This window comes from Cokeromyces recurvatus (assembly GCF_025118155.1).
Source record: "Cokeromyces recurvatus strain NRRL 2243 chromosome Unknown BX663scaffold_3, whole genome shotgun sequence".
Taxonomy (NCBI): domain Eukaryota; kingdom Fungi; phylum Mucoromycota; class Mucoromycetes; order Mucorales; family Mucoraceae; genus Cokeromyces; species Cokeromyces recurvatus.
This window is the reverse complement of record NW_026251389.1, coordinates 392,157-419,716: the sequence shown is the minus strand read 5'-3', so window position 1 is coordinate 419,716 and position 27,560 is coordinate 392,157. Positions and strand designations below refer to the sequence as shown.

At 31.2% G+C, this 27,560-nt stretch overlaps 8 protein-coding genes across 8 annotated transcripts; 5 read left to right on the top strand and 3 right to left on the bottom strand.

The window, feature by feature from the left end:
- Positions 1–1,757: 1,757 nt before the first annotated feature.
- Positions 1,758–2,347, bottom strand: BX663DRAFT_548611 (uncharacterized protein; the record flags this gene model as incomplete). Its single annotated transcript, XM_051531091.1, has 2 exons — positions 1,758–1,964; positions 2,039–2,347. 2 exons carry the CDS (start codon positions 2,345–2,347, stop codon positions 1,758–1,760), a joined length of 516 nt encoding a protein of 171 aa, XP_051386413.1.
- Positions 2,348–3,004: 657 nt separating this feature from the next.
- Positions 3,005–3,895, top strand: BX663DRAFT_427879 (uncharacterized protein; the record flags this gene model as incomplete). The annotated part of the gene is made up of 1 exon (XM_051522645.1): positions 3,005–3,895. One exon carries the CDS (start codon positions 3,005–3,007, stop codon positions 3,893–3,895), a length of 891 nt encoding a protein of 296 aa, XP_051386412.1.
- On the bottom strand, positions 3,739–5,064 carry BX663DRAFT_577430 (regulator of chromosome condensation 1/beta-lactamase-inhibitor protein II; the record flags this gene model as incomplete). The annotated part of the gene is made up of 2 exons (XM_051532173.1): positions 3,739–4,846; positions 4,917–5,064. The coding sequence occupies 2 exons, from the start codon at positions 5,062–5,064 to the stop codon at positions 3,954–3,956; spliced, it is 1,041 nt and encodes a 346-aa protein (XP_051386411.1). The 3' UTR covers positions 3,739–3,953.
- Positions 5,065–5,905: 841 nt separating this feature from the next.
- Positions 5,906–8,146, top strand: BX663DRAFT_496368 (uncharacterized protein). The gene is made up of 5 exons (XM_051525765.1): positions 5,906–6,161; positions 6,239–6,345; positions 6,484–6,770; positions 6,841–7,771; positions 7,836–8,146. The coding sequence occupies exons 1-5, from the start codon at positions 6,037–6,039 to the stop codon at positions 7,925–7,927; spliced, it is 1,542 nt and encodes a 513-aa protein (XP_051386410.1). The 5' UTR covers positions 5,906–6,036; the 3' UTR covers positions 7,928–8,146.
- A 320-nt stretch (positions 8,147–8,466) lies between these two features.
- BX663DRAFT_496366 (armadillo-type protein) lies at positions 8,467–10,480 on the bottom strand. Its single transcript, XM_051525764.1, has 4 exons — positions 10,402–10,480; positions 10,158–10,336; positions 9,924–10,084; positions 8,467–9,837 (listed from the first exon to the last, which is right to left on the bottom strand). Exons 1-4 carry the CDS (start codon positions 10,466–10,468, stop codon positions 8,586–8,588), a joined length of 1,659 nt encoding a protein of 552 aa, XP_051386409.1. The 5' UTR covers positions 10,469–10,480; the 3' UTR covers positions 8,467–8,585.
- Positions 10,481–10,732: 252 nt separating this feature from the next.
- BX663DRAFT_496365 (uncharacterized protein) lies at positions 10,733–18,457 on the top strand. Its single transcript, XM_051525763.1, has 9 exons — positions 10,733–11,120; positions 11,242–11,367; positions 11,445–11,540; positions 11,672–11,823; positions 11,949–12,091; positions 12,185–12,381; positions 12,451–13,059; positions 13,158–13,343; positions 13,454–18,457. The coding sequence occupies exons 1-9, from the start codon at positions 10,863–10,865 to the stop codon at positions 18,431–18,433; spliced, it is 6,747 nt and encodes a 2,248-aa protein (XP_051386408.1). The 5' UTR covers positions 10,733–10,862; the 3' UTR covers positions 18,434–18,457.
- A 168-nt stretch (positions 18,458–18,625) lies between these two features.
- On the top strand, positions 18,626–19,709 carry BX663DRAFT_496360 (uncharacterized protein). Its single transcript, XM_051525762.1, has 4 exons — positions 18,626–18,838; positions 18,930–18,964; positions 19,023–19,205; positions 19,274–19,709. Exons 1-4 carry the CDS (start codon positions 18,633–18,635, stop codon positions 19,693–19,695), a joined length of 846 nt encoding a protein of 281 aa, XP_051386407.1. The 5' UTR covers positions 18,626–18,632; the 3' UTR covers positions 19,696–19,709.
- Positions 19,710–19,764: 55 nt separating this feature from the next.
- On the top strand, positions 19,765–26,388 carry BX663DRAFT_496358 (uncharacterized protein). The gene is made up of 14 exons (XM_051525761.1): positions 19,765–19,920; positions 19,989–20,368; positions 20,454–20,581; positions 20,654–20,873; positions 20,946–21,419; positions 21,491–21,580; positions 21,643–22,363; positions 22,419–22,956; positions 23,019–23,274; positions 23,328–25,133; positions 25,245–25,345; positions 25,398–25,512; positions 25,579–25,657; positions 25,734–26,388. Exons 1-14 carry the CDS (start codon positions 19,902–19,904, stop codon positions 26,309–26,311), a joined length of 5,505 nt encoding a protein of 1,834 aa, XP_051386406.1. The 5' UTR covers positions 19,765–19,901; the 3' UTR covers positions 26,312–26,388.
- The last annotated feature ends 1,172 nt before the right edge of the window (positions 26,389–27,560 follow it).

Below are 27,560 nucleotides of genomic sequence, written 5' to 3'. Positions count from 1 at the left end.
TAAAGAATCTTAATATATAAATTAAAAACTAAACATGGCGAAGAAATAAAATAAATTAAGAATAAAGTTAACAAGTTGTGTTTGTGATTATGATGACATGTGGTGTATGCTTTTTTTTTTTCTGTAACCGGAATGAACTTTACTGCTAATAATACCCAGTTAATAGGGTTTTCTAAAGAAATATAAAAGTTAAATTGAGTAATAAGTTGAGTCAAATGTCATACTTTCTAATTGAGTTAAAAGTAAATTTAGAGTTGACATTTCTTTTTTTTTTTATAGAAATAAAACAAGAAGAAAAAAAATATTAACTCTAATGCAAATAAGATATTTTTATACATGTATAAATATTTTTTTTTTTTTTTTTTTTTTTTTTTTTTTTTTTTTTTTTTTTTTTTTTTTTTTTTTTTTGTCAGACGATCTCAGACAGTAAAATGAAGACAGTGCTGTAACTTTATTTCATAATAAGACCTAGTTCGCTTATAAATGTAAATCGATAGTATACAAACAACCTGTCTTAACACACAGTCATCCTTTTCTTGATACATACAAAAATCACTGTTTCCTAATAACTTTTATTACTCAATACGCAACAGCAGATATTCTCACTTGATCATCTAAAAGTAAAAGCCATCATACTGTCCTTTATGAAACCTTTTTTTTTTTTTTTTTTGAATATAGATAGATTAAACAAACCTATAATACTGACATGTTAATATAAATAGTAAGTTCAGAAGCATTTTAAAAGAATCATAGTACAAAGTAACAAAAGGATATGAAGAAAGCTCTTTATTTGAAATAATATGATTGGGTCATATTACATCAGTCAGGAACCAATGCACTATACTTACTTTTAACTCTATTACTGCCAAAAAAAAAAAAATAGGATTGAAACAAAAGTTAGTTTTTGACAATAAAATCAAGCAAGAAGATGTTTATTTTATTTTTTTATTTTGAATATATTTATTTTTGTATACTTTTTAAAATGCCTTTGTAAAATAAGATGTTTATTATCACTTGTATTAGAGACTCATCTTCTTCAAAATAAAACCACATAAAGACAGCATCTAGGATTAAGTTTTACACTTGTAAATCGAGTATTGCTTTGTGAAAATTAAAATAAAATAGTCTAGACTATTATCATTCATGAGTTAACTATTAGGCCTCTTCTTCTTCTCCATACTTGGTACATAACGTGCAAAAGAAGTTTAGACCTGAATGATCATCCTTTATCTTTCGTGATTGGTCAGTCCTGACTGTAAAGTTTCCATCAGAAGAAAATAAAATAAAATAAAATAAATGATTTGAATATGTATATATGGAATACATTAAAGGTTAAAATAAATATTGACGATCCCAAAGAGAGATAATGTCCTAGTTTCAATATTTAGTATAAAATATAAAATACTGGAATCATTATTATAAAAATATATATATATTTTTATTAAATAAACGTGTGTAACTGAAAGATTTAGTCTACTCTACTTCTTGTAGACTCTCTTTAAACGTGTTCTGGAAAAAAAAAAAAAAACCCACAAAAATAAGGTATATGAATTTATACTCCGATTAATATATAACAAATATCTTGATGATCATCAACAATACAATTTTTATTTTATTTTTAAATCATACTCATGATTGATAAATTCATAGAATCTGATATAAATGTATTATTCCAATTTTTATTTTTCTCTTTAGCAAAGCATAAGAATTTACTTTATTTGTTTGTTATATACAATAAATTATAAGCAAGCAAGCTATTAGGAAGAAGAAGGTAAAGAATCTAATTTGGATCTTAACTCAAATAAAATGTCGGTCCATTCTTGTTGAAGTTTATGCGATTTATCTGAGTTTAATATTTGCATTAATCGCTGAAAACGATCTAAACAATTATTAACTGCGTCTGTAGCCGATATTAAGTCTCCACTATAATAAATTGATCCTTGTGATTCAATAGCATAAGCCATCTGAATAAATTAAATTAAATAAAATAAATGATTAAAAAACCAAATATCTAACAAACAAACAATCAAATAAATACCTCGTCTACAGCTAAGCGGTATAAATGTTGAAATTCATTTACTTGCTTATCTTCCATTCCCTCTTCACCTCCTCCTCTATCTTTGTAGTCATAGAATGTATTTGATAAAGAGGATGATGACGACGACGATAATGATGATGATGTCGTTGTTGTTGTTGTTGTTGTAATAGAGGATGATCTACGTCGGATAAGTGGGAACCAACGTATAATGGATGATGTTTCTTGTTCATTCATATGACATCCACAAGAACAACATAATGTTTGTTGTTTATGATGATTATTAAATAAGAGTGAGGTTAACAATGGCATGATGGATATTAAAGAATACGATAAAGATATAGATAAAGAAAGAAAGAAAGAAAGAAAGAAAAAAAACAGAGAAAAGAAGAAGAGGGATATAAGCTCTTTATATTATTATATGAATCAAAAAATTATAATTTAACCCCTTAATTTTATTTTTATTATTCTAGCCAATCAAGCTTAACTGTTTTTATTTTTATTCTTCTCCTTAAATCTATATCTGACAACTTTAAACTAAAAAGACACTTATCTAGAATAGGGAGTAAGGGATTATTTCTAGAATGCTTATTTTAATATTTGTGCACAGAAATTAAATAAGATGAGGAGAGATATGTTTGATCAACATATATATATATATGTATCATATTATTATTGTTGTCAGTGTCTGTTGACAACAATGATACCATAAAAAGCGGTATTATCTTTCTCTTTATCTAAAGTATATGAGTTTTCTTTTCTTTTTTTTTTTTTTTTTTTTTTTTTTTTTTTTTTGAGTGGGGGAAAAGGAGGAGGGAGTAAGGAAGGCCTATCATTATGTAATACTAAGTCACTCTTTTAGATTCTACTCCGACAATGACCAGTTAGGGGAGGGGGGAGGAAGAAGAAGAGGAGGAGGAGGAGGGAGAAAATCAACTTTACTCATTTTAAAAAATAAATAAATAAATAATGTCAACATCATTTGCTAATTTATTTCGCAATTCACGGCTTGCAACATATGATCGTACGATTAGTCAAGTGTATACAACTCCTTTAAAAAATAAACAAACGGGTGATTGGGGTTTAAAACGAAATTTACCTGCAGTGATCCGTACTCGTTATGTTACTATTGATGCTTTAGACACCGCAGAACATCAAACACCTTGGAAGTCGGGTAATGATCAAGTGTTATTTATTAAACGCTGGAAAGAAAATTTCCCTGATTCAAAGAAACCTGTTCCTCGTTTGGATAGAGAGCAATTTAATATTACAAACATGACCCCTGCCAATTTTAAATGTTTCCTTCAACAATGTGCTAAACATGCTCCTGAATTTCAACAATTATTAAAAAAGAAAGAACTTGTACCTGAACAAGTCTATGATTATTTAAATATCACATTTAAAGAAAATCCCGCTGAAAGTCCTATAGGTCCTACCTTTTCTGAATATACCTCAAAGACATCTTATTCTGTTCAAGGTCGTATATTAAATTCTGAAAAGGGTGGTTATGCTGTAGGTGTAGGGGGTGTAGTCGCTTTCTTACCAAAGCGTCATTCTTGGATGTTAAGTCAAAAGGGGGATAGACGTGTTCGGACATTTTATGTTGAGAGTGCTTGTATAGATGAAGATTCGAAACCTAGAGTGACTCTAACAACAGAGCCCCCTATCGACGATGCATCTCATTCTTTCTCATCCTTATTCGATCAAAAAGGAAATCATAGTCATCCTTTATCAACGAAAGAAATGTTTTTAACTAAAGGAAAAGTGAAGAGGAGAATTGATGATGATGATCAAGTCAAACCCAATCCTGATCATGATAAACTAATGGATAGAATGTTCAATTTAATGGAGGATAAATAATACTAATACTAATACTAATACTAATAATATATGTCAACCACAAGTTATACTATTATTTTTATCTCAATTTCACTGTCATAATAAATGATGTCCAACGTCCTGCAGAACAGTCAATGGCATGTTCTGTTTTAGAATCAAATAATGTACATGCACGAAAATAAAAATCACTTTTAACTCCCTTTTCTGTATCTTTTAATTCACGACCTAATTGACTATATTGGTCACTTCCACAAGACCACACAGTGCCATTCTTATCTAAAACAAGAGTATGTGTTGAGCCACATACAACTTTCATCGCATGTACATCAATAGGTTGATCATTGACATCTAAAAACTCTACTAAAGAAACAATATCATCATCACCTTGAGTATGTCCTGAACCTAATCTTCCATCTTTTGACCAACCAAAGGTATATACATCACCATTGATAATAACAGCTGAATGAAAGGGGCCACAAGAGACATAAGAGGCTTCACCAAGACCGCAAAAATAATCAATCATCATCGGTTGCTGTATCTCTTGCTGTTGATAATCCATACCTAATTGTGATAAGCGATTAGAACCTAAGCCATAAACAGGCGCATCTAACGAATAAGTAAGAAATAGAACATGACTATTTGAAGCAGCAAGAGACTTGACAGGTGGTAAAGTATCGAGTAATTGACTCTTTTCATTTCTAACATCATATTGATATACCTCATCACTCGTTTCCTTCAATATAAAAATAGAGTGTAGTCTAGTACAATAAACAGCTTGTCTAACTTGACTTTCACAATCATTCCATCTTGTTTTATCTGCTGTTACATATGATAACTTTTGTTCTTGATCAATAATACCAAGTAATTCATTAGGATCACCAAATATACTTTGAATTTCTTTATCTTTACATAACTTTTTAAACTTTTCAAACCAACAGGGTTGGAAGCCCCAGATTATTAATTCTCCTTCATCTATACCATAATAATCGGAAGGAAAAAAAAATTAAAAGAAATACAATCATTGAATACTCAACTCATTTACCATCAATAACAATGGTTGTTTCCCAACTAGCAAATAATAATTTCCTTATATTCGTATGACATGTAGGTGATTTTGTAATAACTGATTTGCTTCCTGTTTGTTGAAAAGCATTGAAGCCAAAAGAATAAAGTCTCGTTTGTAAATGCATATAAAAATGACAACAGCTGACAACAAAAAAAAAAAAGAAAATAAACAAATAGTGTAGATTACATTACGTAATAAATTATTAATTAATTAATTTAAAAAAGAAAAGAAAAGAATAAAAGGGAGAGAGAGAGAGAGGCAAATGTAGTTGAGAGAGTTATACCCGTAACACATGTATACAGACAGTAACATCAAGTTGGATGAGTATACAAGATATACATCTACATGATGTGTGTGTGTAGTATCTCAAAATTGATAATAATAGATGGTATAATACGCGTGGTAAGATATAGAAGGTAGGTTTCAGATTCAGTCTTTTACTATCGATCATAAAAGTATTATCAGTGATACCCGCTATTAATAGTGTTATAGATAATCCTGTTTAATAAGCCACCTCCTTATTTTATTATCACGTATATGATTTAATAATCTAAATATCTCCTAGAGTCTAGTATATATAAAAGAGAAGAGGGAAAAGAGTTTCCAACTATTATTTTTAATTTTAATTGTTCAGACAAGTCTTTATTATATGATGATCCAGTGACAGTTTTTCTTTTTTTTTTTTTTTTTTTTTTTTTTTTTTTAAGCTTTCTCACAATTAAAAGATAAACTGTTGTTGTTCAACATACCAAATCATTCAAATCAGCTGTGACTGGCTTATCGTAAGGCAAATCCCGGGCAAAAAAAAAAAAAAAAAAAAGACATTTCCGTGCTTTATCAGTATTTTTTTCTTGTTTTTTAGTTTTTTAGTTTTTTTTTGTTTATTTGTTTTTTTTATTTGTTTATATTTGTTTATTTGTTTTTTAATTTTTAATTTTTAATTTTTTTTCTTTTTTTTTTTTTTTTTTTTTTTTAAATTTCTTACACTACTACAAATAAAATATATTTTTTTTTCCAGCAACCACAGTAATAGACAAAACGAAAAAGAAGAAACAGAAATAATAATAATAATAATAATAATAATAAAAACGACCAAATGCCAAAATATATTGGAGCTATTGACCAAGGAACAACTTCTACACGTTTTTTGATTTTTGATCAAGCAGGAAATCATGTCACCTCATATCAACTCGAATTTGAGCAATTATATCCACGCCCAGGGTAAGACATATTCAATAACAAGAACAAAAAAAAAATGAAAGGAATTTATTTATTTACATTTATATGAATATATAAAGTTGGATTGAACACGACCCTTATGATTTATTGGATTCTGTTATTCGTTGTGCTGATGAGGCAGTTAGAAAGTTTGGTATGATGGGTCATAATACAAGTGATTTAAAAGGTAGGTAAAAAAAAAAAAATAATAATACATACATGCATACATACACACACACACGCACATGTATTTTAAAATAGTATGGGATGAAAAAAATAAAAATAAAAAATTTATACAGTTGTATTCATAAATTTATATTTTTAGCTGTCGGCATTTGTAATCAAAGAGAAACCACTTTAATTTGGGATCGTAAAACGGGCGAACCATTATATAATGCGATTGCCTGGGGAGATACTCGAACAAATAATCTTGTAAAAGAACTTGCAGAGAAACAAGGAGATTTAAATGTACAAGAAATTTGTGGGTTACCACTTCATAATTACTTTTCAGCTGTTAAAGTGAGATGGTTAATGGATAGAATTCCTAAAGTGAAATATGCAGTGGAAAATAAACGTGCTATGTTTGGTACTGTTGATACATGGTTAATATGGGTAATTTTTTATTTCTTATTATATTATATTGCATTCTCCTTGTTTTATATGCTTATGTAGATTTTACTAGAATTTGACAGGTGGCATTCAAGGAGGAAAACATATTACAGATGTAACAAATGCAAGTCGTACAATGTTTATGAATTTAAAATCACGTCAATGGGATGAACGTCTTTTGAATTTTTTCGGTGTACCATCTCATATGTTACCCACCATTGTTTCTTCAGCAGAGAATTATGGTAATATGCAATGGGGTCCCTTAGAAGGTGTACCTATCATGGGTTGTTTAGGTGATCAACAGGCTGCCTTAGTAGGACAAAAATGTTTTGAAGTAGGAGAAGCGAAAAACACATATGGTACAGGTGCTTTCCTGTTAATGAATGTCGGTGAATCTCCTGTTTTATCAAAGAGTGGGTTATTGTCAACGGTGGGTTATCAATTTGGTCCTAATGCTCCTGTATCTTATGCACTTGAAGGCTCTATTAGTGTAGCGGGTGCCGCTGTTAAATGGCTAAGAGATAATTTAGAGCTAATCAAAACTTCAGATGATATTAATACCTTGGCTTCAAAGGTGAAAACAACAGGTGGTGTCTTCTTCGTTACTGCCTTTTCTGGTCTCTTTTCTCCCTATTGGAGAGATGATGCACGTGGTACTCTTGTAGGTTTAACTCAATATACAAATAAATATCATCTTGCAAGAGCGACACTTGAAGCTGTTTGTTTCTCAACAAGAGCTATCTTGGAAGCTATGAAAGCAGATGGTGATGTCCCCTTAAAAATGTTAAAAGCAGATGGTGGTATGTCAAATTCAGATCAATGTATGCAAATCCAAGCTGATGTATTGGGTATACCTGTCATTCGTCCTGGCATGCGTGATACAAGTGCCCTGGGTGCTGCTTATGCTGCTGGCTTTGCTGCTGGTATTTGGAAAGATATAGAAGATATTAAGAAAGTGTCTGCTGACCGTGAAGATGTGTTTTATGCAAAATGGGATGATGAAGGTAAATAAAAAAGAAGAGGAGTGACAATAATACATGTATTTATTTATAATCATTTTATTGATAGGACGTGAACGTAAATACCGTCAATGGGAAGAAGCAGTTCAAAGAAGTTTTGGTTGGACAGATGTTTATCGACCTGCGGATCGTATCTTGTAAACCTCCCCCCTTTTTTTTTATATATATTTATAATCCCTTATTAATTAACTACATACATCATTCATTTATATTATAACTTTTTTCACGTATTTATATACAATTTCCTTCTTAATATACTAGATGCAACACTCCTATTCTCCATTTTGTTTACATAATGGCTCCTTTTTCTCTCTCTCTCTCTTTTTTTTTCTTCTTCTTCTTTTCGCGTCTATTATAAATAATATTTACCTAATTATTATTATCATTATTCATACTAAAAAAAAAAAAAATGTCTCTATTTACTGTACTTTCATTGAGTGATGTTTTTTCTATATATTCAAGATATACACACAAAAATAGACAACGTAATACATAGCCATTTCTATAAATCATTTAGTCATGTTTTCATTTATAATAAGACCTGATCAATATAAGAATACCCTCCCCTTCTTTTTTTTTTTTTTTTATATATGCCTAATATCTTTCATCTAATAATATATCAAATAATTTTTTATTTTTTATTTTTCTTCTTCAAGTGTTATAAAGACTAATAAATGAATGGCTGGTATTGCTTTATCATTTCATTTAAAGTGGAAGAGGGGAGGGGAGGGGAGAGAGAGAGAGAGAGAGAGAAAGAGGAGATGAAGGAAACTGAGAGAAAAAGTATGTGTTAATTTGTTTATTTGCTTGAAATAGCTTCTAATAATAATTTAGATCCGGAATTTGTTTTTGCAGCTTCTTCAATTTCTTTCTTGTGAGATTTAAGTGCTTTTTGAACTTCCTTCTTTGTAGAGGGCTCTTCAGCAAGGGAGAGTACAACATAACTACCATGGTTAGTGGCAAAATGAGCAAGGTGAGGTTGAATGACCTCAAGTAATTTAGGGGCAAAATGAAGAGGTTCAATCGCTTTATCATTTTCTGCTTCTGCTGTATCTGCTTTAACCATAGCTTTAATAATACGGTTTGCAAAACGATCTTCAATTATATGATTCTCTTTTTCAATATTTTCTCCTGCTAATGCTAGAATACTATTCATAGCAGATGATTTATCACCGACAGCATGAAGCATGATTTCTTGAACTACTTGTGATGATAGTTTCTCTCTCATTAGAACAGGTGCATCATCAGTAACTAATTTAATAAGCTGAGATGAAGTGGCCTTTAATATTTCTTGAGCTCTAACTTCAGGATCCTTTTTACTGATTCTAATTTTATCACCTTCCTTTAAAAGCTGAACAGTTTCAGGTGACAAATAACGTGTATTACGTCCAGCTAAGATATATAAGAAGAAACGACGACCATATTTATCCGCAAATAATTCTTTGGCATGTTTACTTAATTCACCAAGAACAGCTTTAGAGACTAAAACAGTATCATCTGTCACATCAAGTAAGCGAAGTAAAACCAAGTAACCATATTCATCTGAAGCAATCTTGACCAAGTAGGGTTTAAATGCTTTAATAATCACCTTACGATCCTTAGGTGAAGCGATTGAAAGACAAATCATGGCTGACCATGCACCTTCACGAGTATGAATAATTTCTTGAAGTAATTCTTTAAGATGTCCCAACATAGCTTCTCGTCCTTTATCATCAGTTAATGTTAAATATTGATATAAAGCTTTATGAACAATGCTGTTAACAATAGTGCCTTTATCAAAACATCCCTGAAGCATCTCTGCCATATATCTCAAGATAGAGTCCTTCTTTTCAGGGAAGGCTTTCAATAAATCATCTAATGTCTTTGCTCCTCCATTGTGATTGAATAATGTCATTTCAGGACCATAAAACTCTGCAAGCAATTCATTTCTTTGCGCAGCATTAGCGTATTGTGAATAAAATGTTTCAATAACTGTAGCAGCTTCTTTATGTCGAATTAATTTACGAACATTATTTCTGAATTCAGCCAAAATATTGTCTCTCTGTTTGTGGCTGTTTATAATTGCATTAGTTTTGTTTTTATTTTTATTTTTTTTTTTACTATAATTTTCTATAATATATGTACAAAGAGAGCTTACCAGTATTCAATAGCCTTCATCACAATGAATTTACCATACATGGATTTGGATAATTCAACGTATTTACCTTGAAGTTCTTCAACAATTTGATTTCTTTGTTCTGCATTACCCTTCTTAAGACAAGTTTGAATAATACGTGAGGCATCATGTTTAAAAATGACCTAATATAACATAATACATTAATATTAATTCTATACTTATGTATAACATTCAATAGTTGTTTATCATTATTACATCTTGAACTTTGCCACCAATAATCTTCATCATCTTTTCCATCAAATTCTTTTGTTCATCTCGACTAATATCACCACGACGAACTTGTTCCCAGACCTTCTTGGCTTGAGTGATCATTTCAAAATTTTTATCATGAGACTTACGCTCATAACGAATATTTTTTTGTTCATTACGAGACTCTACATGGGTTCATATATATATAGGTTAGTAATGGGGTAGTTTACAATGAATAATAAAATTTTACCAATCTTTGATTTTTTGTTTACACTAGGCTGATGTTCAGCAGATCTCTTTTCTCCAATTTCCGACATTTTATATTTAAATCTATAAAGATAAATAAATAAAATAATGCTCTCCTCCTCCTTTTTTTTTGTTTTCTTTTTTTTTTTTTTTTTCTGGCAATTAAAATATTTTGAGAATTGTGTATAGTGAAAACTAGTCACAGTCAAGCCACTACCTTAATTCTTCACGACCCGCTCGCGTTAAAACACGAAATTTTAAAACACCTGATTTTTTTTTAACAAATATTGACAGCCAACGCGGTATCATTTGTTAGTCCTTTCTATTTTAATTAATTTTATTTTATTTTATTTTATTTTTTTTTAACCAAATAATAACACACACACACACAACTATATACATATATATATTTATATACATATATATTTATACACACTCATAGGGAAATATTGAATTAAAAAAAAAATGTCTAATAGACCTGAGTTTGGTGTGTCATCCTCTTTCCGTAAAGGAAAAGGAGGGAATGGTGTTAATAAAGGGACAGTTCAGTCTACAACATCCTTTCAACAATTTGGACTTCCTTCAAGTAATTTCAATGAAGCATCTAATGTTGATCAACGATTTGAAGATGTTTATAATCTTGATGCAATGGAAGCCACATTTGGTTTTGATAGATATCAAGAAGGCCCTGAAAGATTAGGCTGGTTATTAAATATGCACGAAGTAAGCCAATAAACTTTCCCTCCCTTCCCTCCCCCCCTTTTTTTTTTTTTTTTTTATTTTTTTTTTATTCCTGTTTATACATTTTTGAAATGGTTTCGATTTATAGCTAATATCATGTTAGACACTTATCAGGGACTCAGACTGGCCTAATGGTAGATCAGGTGTAGACTATTATTTCATTAATGATAATGGAGAGACTTTTAAAACAACACTCATATTTAGTCCATACTTCTTTATTGGTTGTAAGGTAACAATATAGAAATATATTTTATTTGTTTCCATTTTTCATAAATATAATATTGATTTGATTTGATTTGATTTTAGCCCGGTACAGAGGATGAAGTTGAAGATTATTTACATAGACGTTTTGAAGATACCATTGAAAAGATGAAAAGAGTTAAAAAGGAAGATTTAAAACAAGTAATACAAATATGGATACATATATATAAATATTTATATGTTGCAGTCATCTAGATTATGTGATGTTAAAGAGTTTATTATATATACATATGTATATGTACATATATATATATATATTTTTCTTTCCTTAGCCTAACCATTTAATTGGTAATACCCGTACATATATTCAACTTTGTTTTCGAAATCAATCCGATCTATTTTCTGTGCGTAAGATATTATTACCTATTGCAAAAAAGAATCAAGAAAAAGCAAAAAAAGTAGATGCTTATGCAGAAGTGTTAAAGTTAGTATACATATTTGATTTATTACCTTGCCCCTCTCCCCACCTTTTTTTTTTTTTTTTTTTTTTTTTTTTTTTTTTTTGCTGAAATATACTAACAAATCTATTATATATATTTATTTATATAGTGCTGCAAATAATATTAGATATGAGAATCAGACACATTCAGCAGCTTTATCCTCACGTAGACATCCTGAAGAAACATTAGAAAATATACTAGATATTCGTGAATATGATATTCCATATTATGTTCGTGTAGCAATTGATCTTGGTAAATATAAAAGCAATTACAACTTTATTTCGCATGTTTTTCTTCCTTCAACAAATAAGCTAAGTGTATGTTTTTTTTTTCATCTGAAAAAAGATATTCGTGTTGGTCTATGGTATATTGCAAAAGCGCAACAAGATGGTACAGTCACTTTAACTAGACAATCACAATTAGTTCATCGTCCAGAACCAGTAGTATTAGCTTTTGATATTGAAACAACAAAATTACCACTAAAGTTTCCTGATGTTACAATTGATTCAATTATGATGATTTCATATATGATTGATGGCAGAGTTAGTAACATTAAAAAAAAAACCTGATTTTTTTTTCCTTTCATGATATATTTATATTTGACTCAATAGGGTTATTTGATTACAAATCGAGATATTGTGAGTCAAGATATTGAAGATTTTGATTATACGCCAAAGCCTGAATTTGAAGGACCTTTCACGATTTTTAACGAAGAAAATGAAGAAGCTGTCATAAGAAGATTTTTCGAACATATTCGAGAAGCCAAACCTACTATATTTGTAACCTATAACGGTGACTTCTTCGATTGGCCGTTTGTGGAAGGAAGAGCAAAGGCAAATGGAATTGATATGTATAAAGAGATTGGTGTATATAAGGATGAAGAGGATGAATATAAATGTAAACATGCAAGTCATATGGATGCCTTTCGATGGGTTAAGCGTGATTCTTATTTACCACAAGGTAGTCAAGGTTTAAAGGCAGTAACTACAGCAAAACTAGGTTATAATCCTATGGAATTAGATCCAGAGGATATGACACCTTTTGCAAGTGAACAACCTCAAACATTAGCTCAATATTCAGTTTCAGATGCTGTTGCCACTTATTATCTCTATATGAAATATGTACATCCCTTCATTTTCTCATTATGTAACATTATTCCTCTTATACCTGATGAAGTCCTCAGAAAGGGTACGGGTACACTTTGTGAATTATTACTTATGGTAAGGAACATATATATATATATTTGATATATTTATCCATTAAAATTATATAAACATATACATATATATATATATATATATAATATCATGTTAAATAGGTTGAGGCATATAGAGTCAATGTGATTATGCCAAATAAACATGTGGATGAAGTTACTAAATTTTATAATGGACATTTATTAGAAAGTGAAACGTATGTTGGTGGTCATGTCGAAGCTCTAGAAGCAGGTGTATTTAGAAGTGATATCAACAGTGATTTTAAAATTGACCCTACTGCTGCACAAGAAGTAAAGTATAGATATAAATTAGACTTACAAATATTCATATTGACCATTTCTCTCTCTCTCTCTCTCTATTTTTTTTTCTTCCTTCCTTTTATATATTCTGTTTCGTTTAGTTGATTGATCAGTTGGATGATGCACTCAAATTCACTATTCAAGTAGAGCAAAAGAAAAATTTAGAAGATGTAATAAATTATGATCAAGTAAAAGCTGAAATCCAAAAGAAATTAGAAGATCTTCGTGATCAACCTTTACGACAAGAGCCACCTCTCATTTATCACTTGGATGTTGCTGCTATGTATCCAAATATTATCTTAACAAATCGACTCCAACCTGACGCTATGGTAGATGAATCTATGTGTGCTAGCTGTGCTTTTAATGTCAATGGTAAATCTTGTGATCGTCGAATGAAATGGATTTGGCGTGGAGAATATTTTCCAGCAAAGCGGGATGAATATCGTATGATTGAAAACCAACTTAGTCAAGAAACATTCCCCTCCAAGCGTCCTCATGAACGACCTCGTAACTGGAATGAATTAACCGAAAACGAAAGATCTAGTTTACTTCGATCTCGTCTTACTGAATATTGTAAAAGAGTTTATAAGAAAGTGAAGGAGGTGCGATCGGTTGAACGCGAGTCTATCGTTTGCCAGCGTGAAAATCCTTTCTATATTGATACTGTACGTGCCTTCCGTGATCGTCGTTATGAATACAAGGGGCTTCATAAAGTTTGGAAGGGAAACCTGGACAGTGCCATCAAGGATGGTTCAGCTACGAAAATTGCTGAAGCCAAAAATATGATTGTACTTTATGATTCCCTTCAATTGGCTCACAAAGTTATTTTGAATTCATTTTATGGTTATGTCATGAGAAAAGGTGCGCGTTGGCATTCACTTGAAATGGCCGGTATCGTCTGCCTCACGGGTTCAAATATTATTCAAATGGCTCGTCGTCTAGTAGAACGAATAGGTCGTCCCCTTGAGCTAGATACAGATGGTATTTGGTGTATCTTGCCAAGGACTTTCCCAGAGACTTTTACCTTTACACTTTCTAATGGGAAAAAATTCAGAATCGATTATCCATGTACCATGTTAAATCATTTAGTTCATGATCGCTTTACAAATGACCAGTATCAGAGACTTGTAAATCCAGAGACATTTGAATACTCTGTTAGTAAAGAGAATAGTATTTTCTTTGAAATTGACGGTCCTTATCGTGCCATGATTTTGCCATCCTCTACGGCAGAGGATAAGCTTCTTAAAAAACGTTATGCCGTTTTCAATAAAGATGGTTCCCTGGCAGAATTGAAAGGGTTTGAGGTCAAACGTCGTGGTGAATTAAAGCTTATTAAAATTTTTCAGTCGGAAATTTTCAATGTCTTCCTGGAGGGTAATACACTTGAAGAATGTTATGCTGCTGTAGCGAAAATTGCAGATCGCTGGCTAGATGTGCTTTACAGTAAAGCTATCGACTTGGCAGATGAAGAGTTATTTGATTTGATTTCTGAGAATCGTAGCATGTCAAAGACGTTAGAAGAATACGGTAGTCAGAAGTCAACCGCTATTAGTACGGCAAGACGTCTTGCTGAATTTTTAGGTGATCAAATGATCAAAGATAAAGGCTTAGCCTGTAAATTCATTATATCTGCACGTCCCTACGATCTTCCGATCTCTGAACGTGCTATCCCGGTTGCAATCTTTCAAGCAGAATCTAGTGTTAAAAAGCACTTTTTGCGAAAATGGTTGCGTGATAATAGTTTACAGGATTTTGATATTCGTAGTATCCTTGATTGGGATTATTATCTCGAGAGATTTGGTTCCGTCATTCAAAAGCTGATTACCATTCCAGCCGCTATGCAAAAGGTTCAAAATCCAGTACCACGAGTAAAACATCCTGATTGGCTTTCTAAGCGTGTCGCTGCTAAAGATGATAAGTTTAAACAACATCGTATCACAGATATGTTTAGTCGATCAGATAAGCCATTACTTCCTGAAAGAATGGATATTGATGACATTGAAGATTTTGATGTGCCAGGTGCGAATACGAATGGTCAATTACCAAAGATTGCAATCACCAAGAAAAGAAAACGTAGTTCTGTTGCAGAAGTAGTAATTGATTTAGATGCACCTTTACCTCCTGAAGACCTTCCAGAGAATATACCCAATTGGCACAATGATTATCCTGCCTGGCTTGAATTCCAAAAGCGTAAATGGAAGAGACAACGCTTAAGACGTGAACATAATCGAAAGATGGCAAATGATCCTTATTTCTTGTCTTCATTATCTAATAACAACAACAACAACAGCAACAACAACAACAATATGAATACAAGGAATTTCTTTCGTAAACAAACTGGTTCACTTATTACTAGTGTTTGGGAGGTAATTCAGATCGTAGAAACAGACATCCCTGGCGAATATCGTATGTGGATTATGGTGCAAAATCAAATGTTTAATATCCGTCTAACTATCCCTCGTACCTTTTATTTGAATTCTAAGGAAGATGATCCGGTGTCAATACAGGCATCTAATCCCAATTGCTTTATCACCAAATGTTTACGTACCTTACCTAGATCTCATCCTGTCTATCATCTCTATCAAATGTCAATGCCAGAAGCAACTTATCAAAATGAAATCAAGACATTTACGAACATATTTAATCATCCCTCAACGGAAGGTGTATATGAGGCACAAGTTCCTCTATTGATTCGTGCTATTTTACAACTAGGTGCCACCTGTCAATTTGACAGAGCTAAAGGGATTGTGGGTCGAAAGATTGAAGATCAATTTCATTTGTATGATCTAATAGAACGTCCAGAGATGATACATAGTTATATGAGTGATCCAAAGATGTTTCAATACATCTATCTCTTCCATGCACATTCCGACAATCGTCACTTCTTTACCCTTATAGGTGCCTCTATTCCAGTGGCACAGGTGTTTATTGTAGGATTATCAAAGAAAAGTCAACAGATACCGAATATTGTACGTCTTTATAAAGAAATGTATCAAAGGATCTTTATTGAGAATCAGCCACCCAGTGATACCGTTGAAATAAGGGAAAATGCTGAATTTGAAACAACTCATTATTCAACTGAACAGGAGGCACTTCGAGCGATCAACAAGGCGCTTTCAAATTACCTTGATACAAAACGTGGTAAAGTGATCTTGGCCATCAACTCTCCTCGCTCATCTTCTCATTTAATTCAACACGCTCGTATGTTGACTTCCTTACCTTTTGTCAGAATTCCTTCATTACAACAAGATAATCGATTTGACGCTCTTAATTGGGTCCAACCTATCATTAATCGAATGTTGAAACACTATATGGAGTTGGGAACTTGGATTGATGAAAAGATATCGCAGGCTCGATATGCGAATATTCCATTCTGTAATATACCAGATGATCCATATTTATTCATGTCGGATGTTATGTTTGCAAAGAAACTGATACAGAATGATATGGTCATTTGGTGGTCTGCTAGTCCTATGCCTGATCTTGGGGGTCGAGAAGAGGATGAGAGTCTAGCGATGACAAGTGAAATTATCAATACCGAGTTAAGTTATTCTGGTGCATATGAAAATATCTGTGTTGAAATCGACATCGTTGGGCTCTGTCTTAATACATTAATTGAAGCTCATGTTATTAACGAACTAGAGGGTACAACAGGCGGATTATCTGGATTTGACAGTACAGGCTACAACTTGGATGATTTTGCAAATGGCACGGTGAACACGACTGCAGCATTTGGGGAAGGCATGATCTCTAGTAAAACATTTTCTATGCTTCGAGGTGTCGTACAGCAATGGTATCAACAGTCTGTCGAAGATAAAACAAATCGAATGGCTGAACATATGATTGATACACTTCATAGATGGCTTCTTAGTACAGACTCCTTTATGTATGATCCTTCTTTATATGGTCTAGTTCATAGTATGATGAAGAAAGTATTTATGCAATTAGTTGCTGAGTTTAAACGTTCGGGGGTTACCATTATCTTTGCAAACTTTCATAAGATCGTTCTAACGACCACCAAGGAAACATTAGAAAGTGCATTACCTTATTTTGATTATCTGTATCGAAATATTCAACGTAAGCAAGTATTTGAACTATTAGAATTAAAGTCTACTATTTATTGGAACGTATTATTATGGATGGATGAGAAAAATTATGCGGGTGTGATTGCATCAGAAGATATCGATCAGGGGCCTCCTGTTGTAACCAAAAAATGGAACATTGAAGATTACTTGCCTGAAGCGGCTCGTAGCTTATTCAGCAAACACACATCTGCCTATGTATACAAACTGTACAACTTCAAGTGTCAATTCCCTCGTGGCATCAATAGTCAAATACAAGAGGTAGAGAAGACCGTACCAGATCCTCGAGTAGAAAACTTACAGCTCTATATTAAACATAAGATTGCAAGAAAGATGCTTCGCCTAGTGCCAGCCTTAGTCCGTCGACAAGAGGAACAACTTGCTCATCCTGATCCAGATATGGTATTTCCAAAATTAGCAGGATCACACCTTACCATGAATAATGTAGCTTTGGAATATGTTAAATTTGTGTGTGCTGTTTTAAGTTTAGACGTTCGTGTTGAAGATGAGGTTCGTGTCTTGAAGAGAAGTGCATTAGAACTCGTAGGTGGTTTTAGTGATTTTAGTAGTATCGCACAATTCTACAACCCCTGTGAATATTTCAAATTGACCGAAGTTATTTGTGCCTATTGTAACTATACAACAGATTTGGATTTCTGTAGAGATAAAGAATTGATGCCAATTCAAGGACAGGTTCAAGCATGGCGATGTAAGGGATGTCATTCAGAATATGATAAACGTATTATTGAAGATAGAATGATTAAGCAAATTCAAAATTGGTTTACTGCGAGTGATCTACAAGATTTGCGATGCACTCGATGTCGTACTATTAAAGTAGAAAATTTGATGCGTCAATGTGATAGATGTGGTAGCGAATATTCTAAAACTTTGAGCAAAGCAGAACTTAAACGTAAATTGAAAGTATTTGAAAATATCGGAAAAGAGCAGCAACTGATTCGATTATCAGAAATCATTAAAAACTATAATATGTATTTATAATAACTCTATACAATCTTTTTTTTTCTTTCTATTTTATATAAAGAAATAATAAATAATTCATATTTCTTTTTTTTTTTTAAAAAAAAAATGTTATTGATTTGATTGGCTCGTCAAAAAAGAGAACCGCGTTGAAGAGAATATAAAATTGACTTCTTTTTTTTTTTTTTTTTTTTTTCTTCATAATTGAGTATTATTTCAAATGACTTCATCACCTTTAAAAATAACACTAAAATTATCTGGACCAAAATCAGCTGAAATATCTCAACCTCCTTCACCAGCTTCTAACAAAAATATAAACATAAAGGAAGATGACACATCTTCAGTGGATAGTCCTCGTAAAAAATCTAAGCCAAACAATAGTCGCAATCGAAAGATCAAAACGGAGGGAACACCAGTACCAGACACGTAAATCATTATAAAACACTTCAAATCAAAATAATAGCTTTTTTTTTAGTGTGTATTCAATTTCAGAATTAACATGACCATTTCCTTTTAGGCCTAATACAGTAGAGGAAGAAACGGTTGATGAAAGTAAATTCTGATGCGTACTATATATTGATAAATAATATTAATGTCTATTATTTCCTAGCTCCTAATAGTCATATGAATAGACGTACTGGAGTAGGAATACAGAGCAATTATAACAATTCAACACTTACATTAAAAGACTTGATGAAGTATAAAGACATTAAAGTTAGAAAATGGGCAATAAAGCCGCTTATATTTTATACTTTAGACGGTGCAGAAGTTAAAATTCCATCTTGGCAGTCAGGTAATGATAATAAAAAACAAAAGACGACAATTCAGACAAAAAGATTAAACATAAATTTTATTAAATAGAGGAAGAAATGAAAATCAATGAACAAACAACAGAACCAATCACTGTTTCAGAAATAGATCAATTATTTTCATCAACTGCAGGCGAAAAAGATTTTCGACCTTTTCTTTGTACTCAACCTGGCTGTTCAAAAGCATTTACATCATATGATCAGCTTCAGACTCATGAAACAAATATGCACGGTACTAAGAAATTAGTCTGTGGCATTGATGGATGTCACAAGAGTTTTGTAACCACAGGTCAATTAACTAAGCATCGTAAAATGGTTCATTTCAGGGCTGCAAGGAAAGCAAAGTTAGCAGCAGCAGCAGCAGCAGCAGAAGTAGAAACAGTAGAAACGCCAGTGTCAGCATTAGAAGATAAGGATGAAGAAGTAATTATTAATGGCGGGGATAATGAAAGTGTTGATATTTCGGCTTCATAAATATATAAATATCTATTAAATATTTCCGATATTTTTCATTCTTTTTTCTTTTTTTTTTTTTTTTTTTTTTTTTTTTTTTCATTTCTCTTCTTTATCTTAATAATAAATTACATTTTAGATACTTTTTTTTTTAATGTGTATATAAAATATACATTTATTTACTTTATATCCTATATTAGTAGAATAAATTATACAGCTATTTAACAATGACGGGTAGACCTCAACGTAAATTTCATTAATGATTTAAATCCTGAAATAATTTCCTTTAACTTTTTTCTGTACTTATGTTATAGAACAATATACGCGTTATACTTCCTCGAATCAACCATATACAAATATTGGAGGAAATAATAATTTAAATATACCTTTTATACAACAGAATAATATTTCGCATTATAATCAACCAATTCAACATGCTAATTCTCCTTCCATGGCATCTCCTTATTCAGCTTCATCTTCACCTGGTTATCATTTCTCAAATGTTCCAAAGTATAATCAACTTCAACCATTAAAAAAATATACCTTACAACCTCCTCCTCGCCAATTACCATTAAGTAAGGCTATGCCTTCTCTTGGTTACCCAGATATGTTTCCTCAACGTCCTGGACAAGAAGAAGATAACCTAACAGAATCAAATGTTCGTCATGGTTTTATCGATAAACCTGTAGTTTCGGTATGTTTGATTATATATATTTACATATATGCATATACATATATTTTCATAGAATATATAAACTGAGTATTTTTATAAAATATAGAATGAGCATACATGTGCTCATGACATTGTTTATGGAAAATTACAAGATGATCAACGCTTATTAAATGAACTTGGTAGTTTTATGGTTGACGTTTTACAAAGGCAAAATTCAGCTGGATCTATTACAACGTAATATAAATCAAAAAAAAAAAAAAAAAATACTGGCTTTATTTTGTATGTATTTATCTCTATTTAATTTAGTCCATCATCTTTTAAACCGCCTGTTAGAACAACGTTAATCGATTCTAAAAGAGAGCAGTGGATGCAAGATTTAGCAAATGGAATTGTTCCGTTAAGAAAATTAGCTCGCAATGTTCCTCATGGTTTTAAGGGTGAAAAACTTTTAGAAACCTTAGCAGCTAAACAGGTTCCGTTCCTAAGAGCAACATGGTTTATAAAAATTGTTGGTCTTTCTGAAATGGTAAGAAATTAAAATAATAAAATAAAAAGAACTGTTTGTTTAACAAAATATATACTATTATTATTATATTAGTCACAACGTAACGCCAGTAATGCAACTAACTCAATGGGCTCACAGTCAATTCAATGGACTTTTATTGTAACAAGTCATCTAAAAAAACAGCTAAGTGAATTAACACCTCTATCAAATAATAACAATAATAATTCTGTCTCCAGTCCACATTCAACTGTTGGGACACAAGGAAGAGGATACAAAGGTTATAATCATGATAATACATCTAAGCCCTGGACTACATCAGAAAATAAAGCTCGATTTGAAAAAAGATGGTCGTATAGTGTTAAATTAGCCCGTTGGCAATATTTCGAAGGATTATTAGATCAGCGTACCTTTTTAAAGTGGACTTTAGATACATTAGCTGGAAGTAATTCATTTGAGATAATGTGGATCGTTTTAACTGGAATTATTCAAGATTATATAGACGAATATAAACGAAATAGAACATTAACTAAATTATTAATTGAAACCTTGATAAAGTCATATAGTGCTGTAAGTATAACTATGAAAAAAAAACATTAGCATAACATATATTAATGTATATATGTATATGTTTATATTAGCTTGTGCAGTTCATAAGTCAAAATCAATCAGAAATGATAAGATTGGAGACTTACTATGGACTTCAGAAAGATATGGAGCATTTACTACAGGTTTGTTGGTTTGTTTCGTTGAATATGTAATTCAAGTTAAAAACCTGTTTTCTTTTTGGCAGATCCTTTTTCTTTCAACGCCTGACATGTTTGTCATACCAAAGTTATATTATCAATATCATCCTTTATTTGATAAAATATTTGGTGATGAGTATAGACAAAAATCATCAAAAACATTACCTGATGTAAATTGTGTGTTAAAGGAATACTGGACAATGATCAAAGCTAGAAATGAAGTATTCTGTGGTACTTTAGAATCAAATGAAACAAAGACTGATCATCATGCTTTAGAATTTATTAACACAGCATCCTCGCACACATATGATACAGATAACTCTATATCACCTGCTGCTGCTTTTAGTATGCATGAAACTGTTTATGAAGAAAAAATTGTTCGTATTTTAGATAATATAGGGAAAAATGTTGATACAGTGACAGGTTTACTTTTTGATAATGACACCTGGGAAGATATTCATGGACATTCTGCAAATTCTGCTTGTAAATCAATTTTTAGTGAGGCACATCTTCGACCTCAGGTATTTACAAAGTTAGTTCATATAATGTGTCATTGGGCAACTAGTGAGTCAAGATACGGTGACTGGAAGGCATATTTAGTAGCATCCATATTGTTTACATGGAGAGAAAAAGATAAGAGTCAGGATAATCAAACTTTATTACAAAATGCCTTAATTCAATTTTTGGATAATGAAGCTGCAACTAAGTGTAATAATAATAATAATAATGTCAGTTATGATGAAATGGCAGATGAAATAATGGAAGAAGGTATATCTACTAATTATACTTATTCAATTCATATTTAGTAAAACATTATTATTAGAGCAACTTTTAAAAGATGGAAATACGTCTGTCATTTATCTGTTTGGAGTTTTGATTCGTTTACGTTTATTTTCTTACCAGAAATATCTACTTCGATTAATTGCGAGGGGTGATTTAGAATTAAAACGTAGATATAATCCTCAAACTCAACAATGTCTCCACTACTTGGCTTCCTTCCCACTATTAAATCCAGCTCCTGCTTATCTCATTAACCAGAGGCGTGTTGCCATTTATGGTACACAACATGCTGATGATAATAAAATAGAAATAGAAAATTTCAATAAGCTCAAATATTTAGCAAGATTAGCTGTAGCAGGTCTTGATCATAATGATTCGGATAGTCTATTTGGAGCAGATGCTAAAGAGATGACACAATCAGCTCCTACTGACAGCATAAAATCTTACGAGTTAGCATTTAATGAAGGATTCAAAGAAGAATTTCTGCAAACTATGAACTCTACAACACGCTATTCAATTTTAAATTTTACAAGTGATTGGCTATTAAATGAAGTAAAGCAATTTGTTGTTAAAAGTATACAGTAAGTAGGAATTATTATATGTATATATATATAAATTGTACAACTCATACGGGTTTATATAGAATTGGTGAAGATAACTGGAGGGTAATGACATCTCCTGGGTCTTGTTTGTTAAATATAAGACAATTCATAACTATTATTCGTATTATGGAATTTGCAAAAGATTATCTTAGCATTATAGAAGTTACGTTATGGGTTTTGGAGAAAACAAATGACTCGAGTTTATATCCTTACATCATTGATTGTTTTAGAAAGTATTCTACATATTGGAAACTTACAAACAATGGAAAACGAATTGTTGATGCAATTTGGGCAAAGGTATGAATATTAATATTTGGAAAAGTAATAATGATTTTAATAGACTATAATAGCATTTAAGCCTCTCAAGTCGAGGATGTAGAGAACGCTGTATTATGATGTATATGGTTCAACTTGTTCAAGAGGGCTATCAAATTAATGATATTGTAAGAGCTCAATTACAACAGGATTTACAAATTAAATCAAAAATTAGGGGACGTTATAATAGTCATATTTCTATTAAAGATGAGCTTTTACAACTTGTTAGACAGCCAACACTATCAAATGTTCAAATTATTTCCGAATCCTTAAGTATACCATCCCAAAATGCTATTAGATGGATTAGTACAATCTTGAAAAATGTAGGAGAAATTATTCATGAAATAACGAAAGAAAAAAATATACCTGAGCATGCTAAAGCTCATCATCCGCAGTCTCCTCTTTCAACAGTTTTATACGATTTTCACCGAATTGTACGATATTTTGCTACTGTTATAAAAAATACAGCAGACTATACTATCCTGACAGGCCAAGCAGATGAGGCAGTGATATACTGGCTTTGTAACAACGAAATAGTTCTTCAGGACATGAATCAAGAATACTCTTGGGTTCCACTGTTTATAGCTATTCTTGTTGCTTATAATGTAATTAATTTAAGTACATTGATGAAAGAATTTGCTTTACCCTGGTTTGAAAAGGTGGGACGTGAAGGCCAACAGCATTATGGAACAGAAGAAAGTAAATTGATTGTATTTTGTCGTAATTTAATATCAGTTATTCGACTTTTAATTATTCAAACAAATAATAATACCCATACTGAATCTGGAATTGCACCTATACTATGGCAACTAAGAATTGAAGAATTTTTCTGCTTACAAGTTCAACAGGAATCACAATTAGCAAGCAGTTTAAGCCATATTGAACCTATGTTTGGCTTGATGGAGCGACTTGTGATGATAGCAACTAATTTACCATTAAGCTCTTGTTTATTGCAAGATCTTGTTATGCTTCGTGCTGATCTCCTTCAGATTACGTGGTTCCGACAAGCATGTCTTCGAGATCTTAACGGTGTTTATCAGAGATTTGCAGCACGTGAAGCAGAAGCGACGATAGAAAAACGATTAAAAAAGAAGATGTTGAATATTGTTGAAGAATTAATAAATGGGAATGATTTGGTAAATGAACGCCAAGGAAGTATTGTGCATGAGACAACACCTGATTTTGTGGATAAGCTCCATAGAATATTTTTGAATGTTAGCCAGTGGAACGATGCACAATGTCGAGTACAGATTAATTTACTTTTAGATAATATTTCTTTATCTGATGGGCAATCACAAAACCCTAATAATCCGCATATTCTTGGCGACGACATGTCACTAGACATGATATCTAATGAATCGACTCTATCACCAAATAAAGATTTACAATCATTTGTATATTTCTTTTATGATGCAATATTAGCAGATGACAAAGAATCAGATCCAATTTCAGCGCAACGTCGATTTTATTTTTTCAGAAACTTGATACATGAATTACGTGAACCAGTACTTTTAGAATTACTAAATCATGGAAGTCGACTCCTTGAAGGTGAAGCTATGAAGAGTTTTCCAGATAATGTATTACTTACGCAGACGAAAAAAGTTGAATCGTACTTTGATTCCAACAAATATACTTATCGTAATCAAGCTTTTTTGAATATTATGCAGCACATGTTAGCTGAAAATGTTTGGACAAATGAAAAGAAAATTGAGCTTGTTAAAACTGTGTTTGGACAAATAGCACGCTTCAAGAGTGGCTTATTAGTATACAAAGTAATGGAAAGTGCCAATGTATGTTATTCAGATGCTGCAAATGCTCTTCAATTAGTTAAAAATAATACTGTAAGTAAACACCTGTGTATACTATATATATTGTAACAGAATAAGTAAAATGTAATTTATAAATCTAATTTTAATATATGCATTTATGTGTATATATATTTATATATATAGGATATGGCTGTTGCATTGCTGATTAATGAAGGATTACCTGATAATTTAAATACGGGATTCAATAATAGTAAAAAGATATTCTTACAGGATATTCGAATAAGGTAAAACAACATAAATAATATAAATTAAGTATATATTAATTAGTTTAAATAGTTTATTAATCCGTTTGAGACTTATTGTACCATTTGCATCGTTAATATGGGAGCATCCTAAAGAAGATGAATGTGACATTTTAGAATGGATTAAGGTTTTAGTTTTATTATTAGGAGTAAGTGTTGTATCTAATCATGGAAAATATATATAAAAAAAAACTTATTTATTTATTTATAATAAGAATCCTATTATACACGGAAATGGAAGTCAGGAACGATTCTTTGAATTTACATTAGATTTTGTATCCCTATTGATTGATGGTGAGTGTTAACAAATATTAATTATCATTCTGCTATTTATTTACTTTTTTTTTTTTTTTTAAAAAAATCTACACAGAGGTTCCTAAAGAATTAAAGAAAGCAAGCTTACATTTATTAGGTTCTATGCATAGTGAACTTACATCTGTACCTTCCATGTTCAATAGCCGTGTTAAAAGAATCATGCCGTTCTTAACTCATAATATCTATTTATCTAATACTCGATTAGCTTCATCTATTTTGGGTTTCTCACATGCAAATGATAGTCAACAACAACAACAGCATATGGAAACATGTTTAGATCAAAGCAAACCATGGGAATGGCTTGAAGATTATGTAGGTGATCCATCGCATGATAATGATGCACCCATTAGTTTAACTTTATTCAATGCAAGAAAAAGAAGGCGAGTTGATAGTACTTATGTCCGTTGGTTTAAATTTGGGTTTGATGATCCCTTATTAAAGCGTAAACAACACAATAATCCAGAGTTTTTTAATCCAGTACATATTATTACTGTAGAGAAAGAAAAAAAGAATATAGCCCCAGTTGCAAATAATCCAACGTCAATTGTAGACAATGACAATAATGGTCAAGAGAATGCTTCAAAAGAAAGATTAAAAAGAAAAATAGATATAGAAGAAGGAGAACTACCTTAGATCGACTCTATAAAGAAAATATAGTACTACTCTGTACACTAAATGTAAATAAAAGGCAATATATATAAATATATATTTATATATATGAATATATGAATATACATATACATATACATGTACAAATATATATATATATTAGTTCAGAGCATGTATGAATTGATTAAATGAGCAAACTTTCTCTTATTGTAACATTAGTATGGTTTGAAGAATTGTGAAATCTAGACTTGTAAATATAAAATAATAATTAATTATGAGTGATACAAATAGAAAAGATTCAAAAACATACAAGTATGATTTAATAGTGTTGCAAATGAGATACACATAGAGTTCAAAAACAAAGACTTTATGAACAAGCGCCTTGCTGTCACGATTTGATATTAAATAATAAGTCGAGCGACTGTCATCAAAAGGCTGTTCTTACTACTAAGTAGTATATAAGGTTTAAATATACTCTTTATTGTGGTAAAATCATTATATAATTAGATACTGAATAAAAATAAACAATAGATGATTTCATATTGAATAACTGGAAAGAATACTAATTCATTTCTTTTCTATAACAATCAAGAAAAAAAAAAGAGGGGGAGGGGGAGGGGAGAGGAGGCTTAATTAAACTAAGCTTATTAGGCGAATACAAGGGAAAAGAAGTGTATCTGTGGACAGCCATAACTCATAGCAAATTTTTTTTTCTTTAAAAAAATGTATTAGTTGGATAACTGTATTTACATATCAATTCATAATCAACATATGAGAGTGTAAAACGGTAGTCGTGTAATTGAATCATATACATTCAAATCAATGATTATAACAAGGCACATGCTATTATTAGTATAGATCATTGTTCAACTATTTTAGTTGAGCTTTATATCATTTTTAGCAGTCTCTAATACATAGTCGAATAACTCTTTGAACTACTCTTGTCCATCGTAAGTTTTCTGTTCTACATTCTGATAAGAAGAAGTATATAAAGCATTTCATAAAATTCAGAGTATTTCTGAATAATTGTTATGTATAATTAACATGTATATAAAGGTTTATTTGGCAATCTTCTTTTAATACTATTCTTTAATACGTATACATATAATAGTGATTCTATTATTAATAAAAGTGCATCTTAAACATTTATTTAAATCATCCATTTGTTTTACTGTAAAAATAATATTTAAAAAAAAAAAAAAAAAAAAAAAAAACTTGTATTTTAAACTGGAGGAGTTATTTTGTGCGTTGTTAAAGTCCAATGTACAAAAGA

Coding starts and splice junctions, on each gene's coding strand:
- BX663DRAFT_496366 (XM_051525764.1), bottom strand. CDS start 10,468: ATGTCGGAAATTGGAGAAAAGAGATCTGCTGAACATCAGCCTAGTGTA. Junction 10,085..10,157: donor TTGGTGGCAAAGTTCAAGAT/GTAATAATGATA, acceptor ATGTTATATTAG/GTCATTTTTAAACATGATGC. Junction 9,838..9,923: donor ATGAAGGCTATTGAATACTG/GTAAGCTCTCTT, acceptor AATTATAAACAG/CCACAAACAGAGAGACAATA.
- BX663DRAFT_496365 (XM_051525763.1), top strand. CDS start 10,863: ATGTCTAATAGACCTGAGTTTGGTGTGTCATCCTCTTTCCGTAAAGGA. Junction 11,121..11,241: donor GGTTATTAAATATGCACGAA/GTAAGCCAATAA, acceptor ATATCATGTTAG/ACACTTATCAGGGACTCAGA. Junction 13,344..13,453: donor ACCCTACTGCTGCACAAGAA/GTAAAGTATAGA, acceptor TGTTTCGTTTAG/TTGATTGATCAGTTGGATGA.
- BX663DRAFT_496360 (XM_051525762.1), top strand. CDS start 18,633: ATGACTTCATCACCTTTAAAAATAACACTAAAATTATCTGGACCAAAA. Junction 18,839..18,929: donor GGAACACCAGTACCAGACAC/GTAAATCATTAT, acceptor ATTTCCTTTTAG/GCCTAATACAGTAGAGGAAG. Junction 18,965..19,022: donor GGAAGAAACGGTTGATGAAA/GTAAATTCTGAT, acceptor ATTATTTCCTAG/CTCCTAATAGTCATATGAAT.
- BX663DRAFT_496368 (XM_051525765.1), top strand. CDS start 6,037: ATGCCAAAATATATTGGAGCTATTGACCAAGGAACAACTTCTACACGT. Junction 6,771..6,840: donor TTGATACATGGTTAATATGG/GTAATTTTTTAT, acceptor AGATTTTACTAG/AATTTGACAGGTGGCATTCA. Junction 7,772..7,835: donor TGCAAAATGGGATGATGAAG/GTAAATAAAAAA, acceptor TTTTATTGATAG/GACGTGAACGTAAATACCGT.
- BX663DRAFT_496358 (XM_051525761.1), top strand. Junction 20,369..20,453: donor TCGATAAACCTGTAGTTTCG/GTATGTTTGATT, acceptor TATAAAATATAG/AATGAGCATACATGTGCTCA. Junction 25,658..25,733: donor TGTATCCCTATTGATTGATG/GTGAGTGTTAAC, acceptor AAATCTACACAG/AGGTTCCTAAAGAATTAAAG.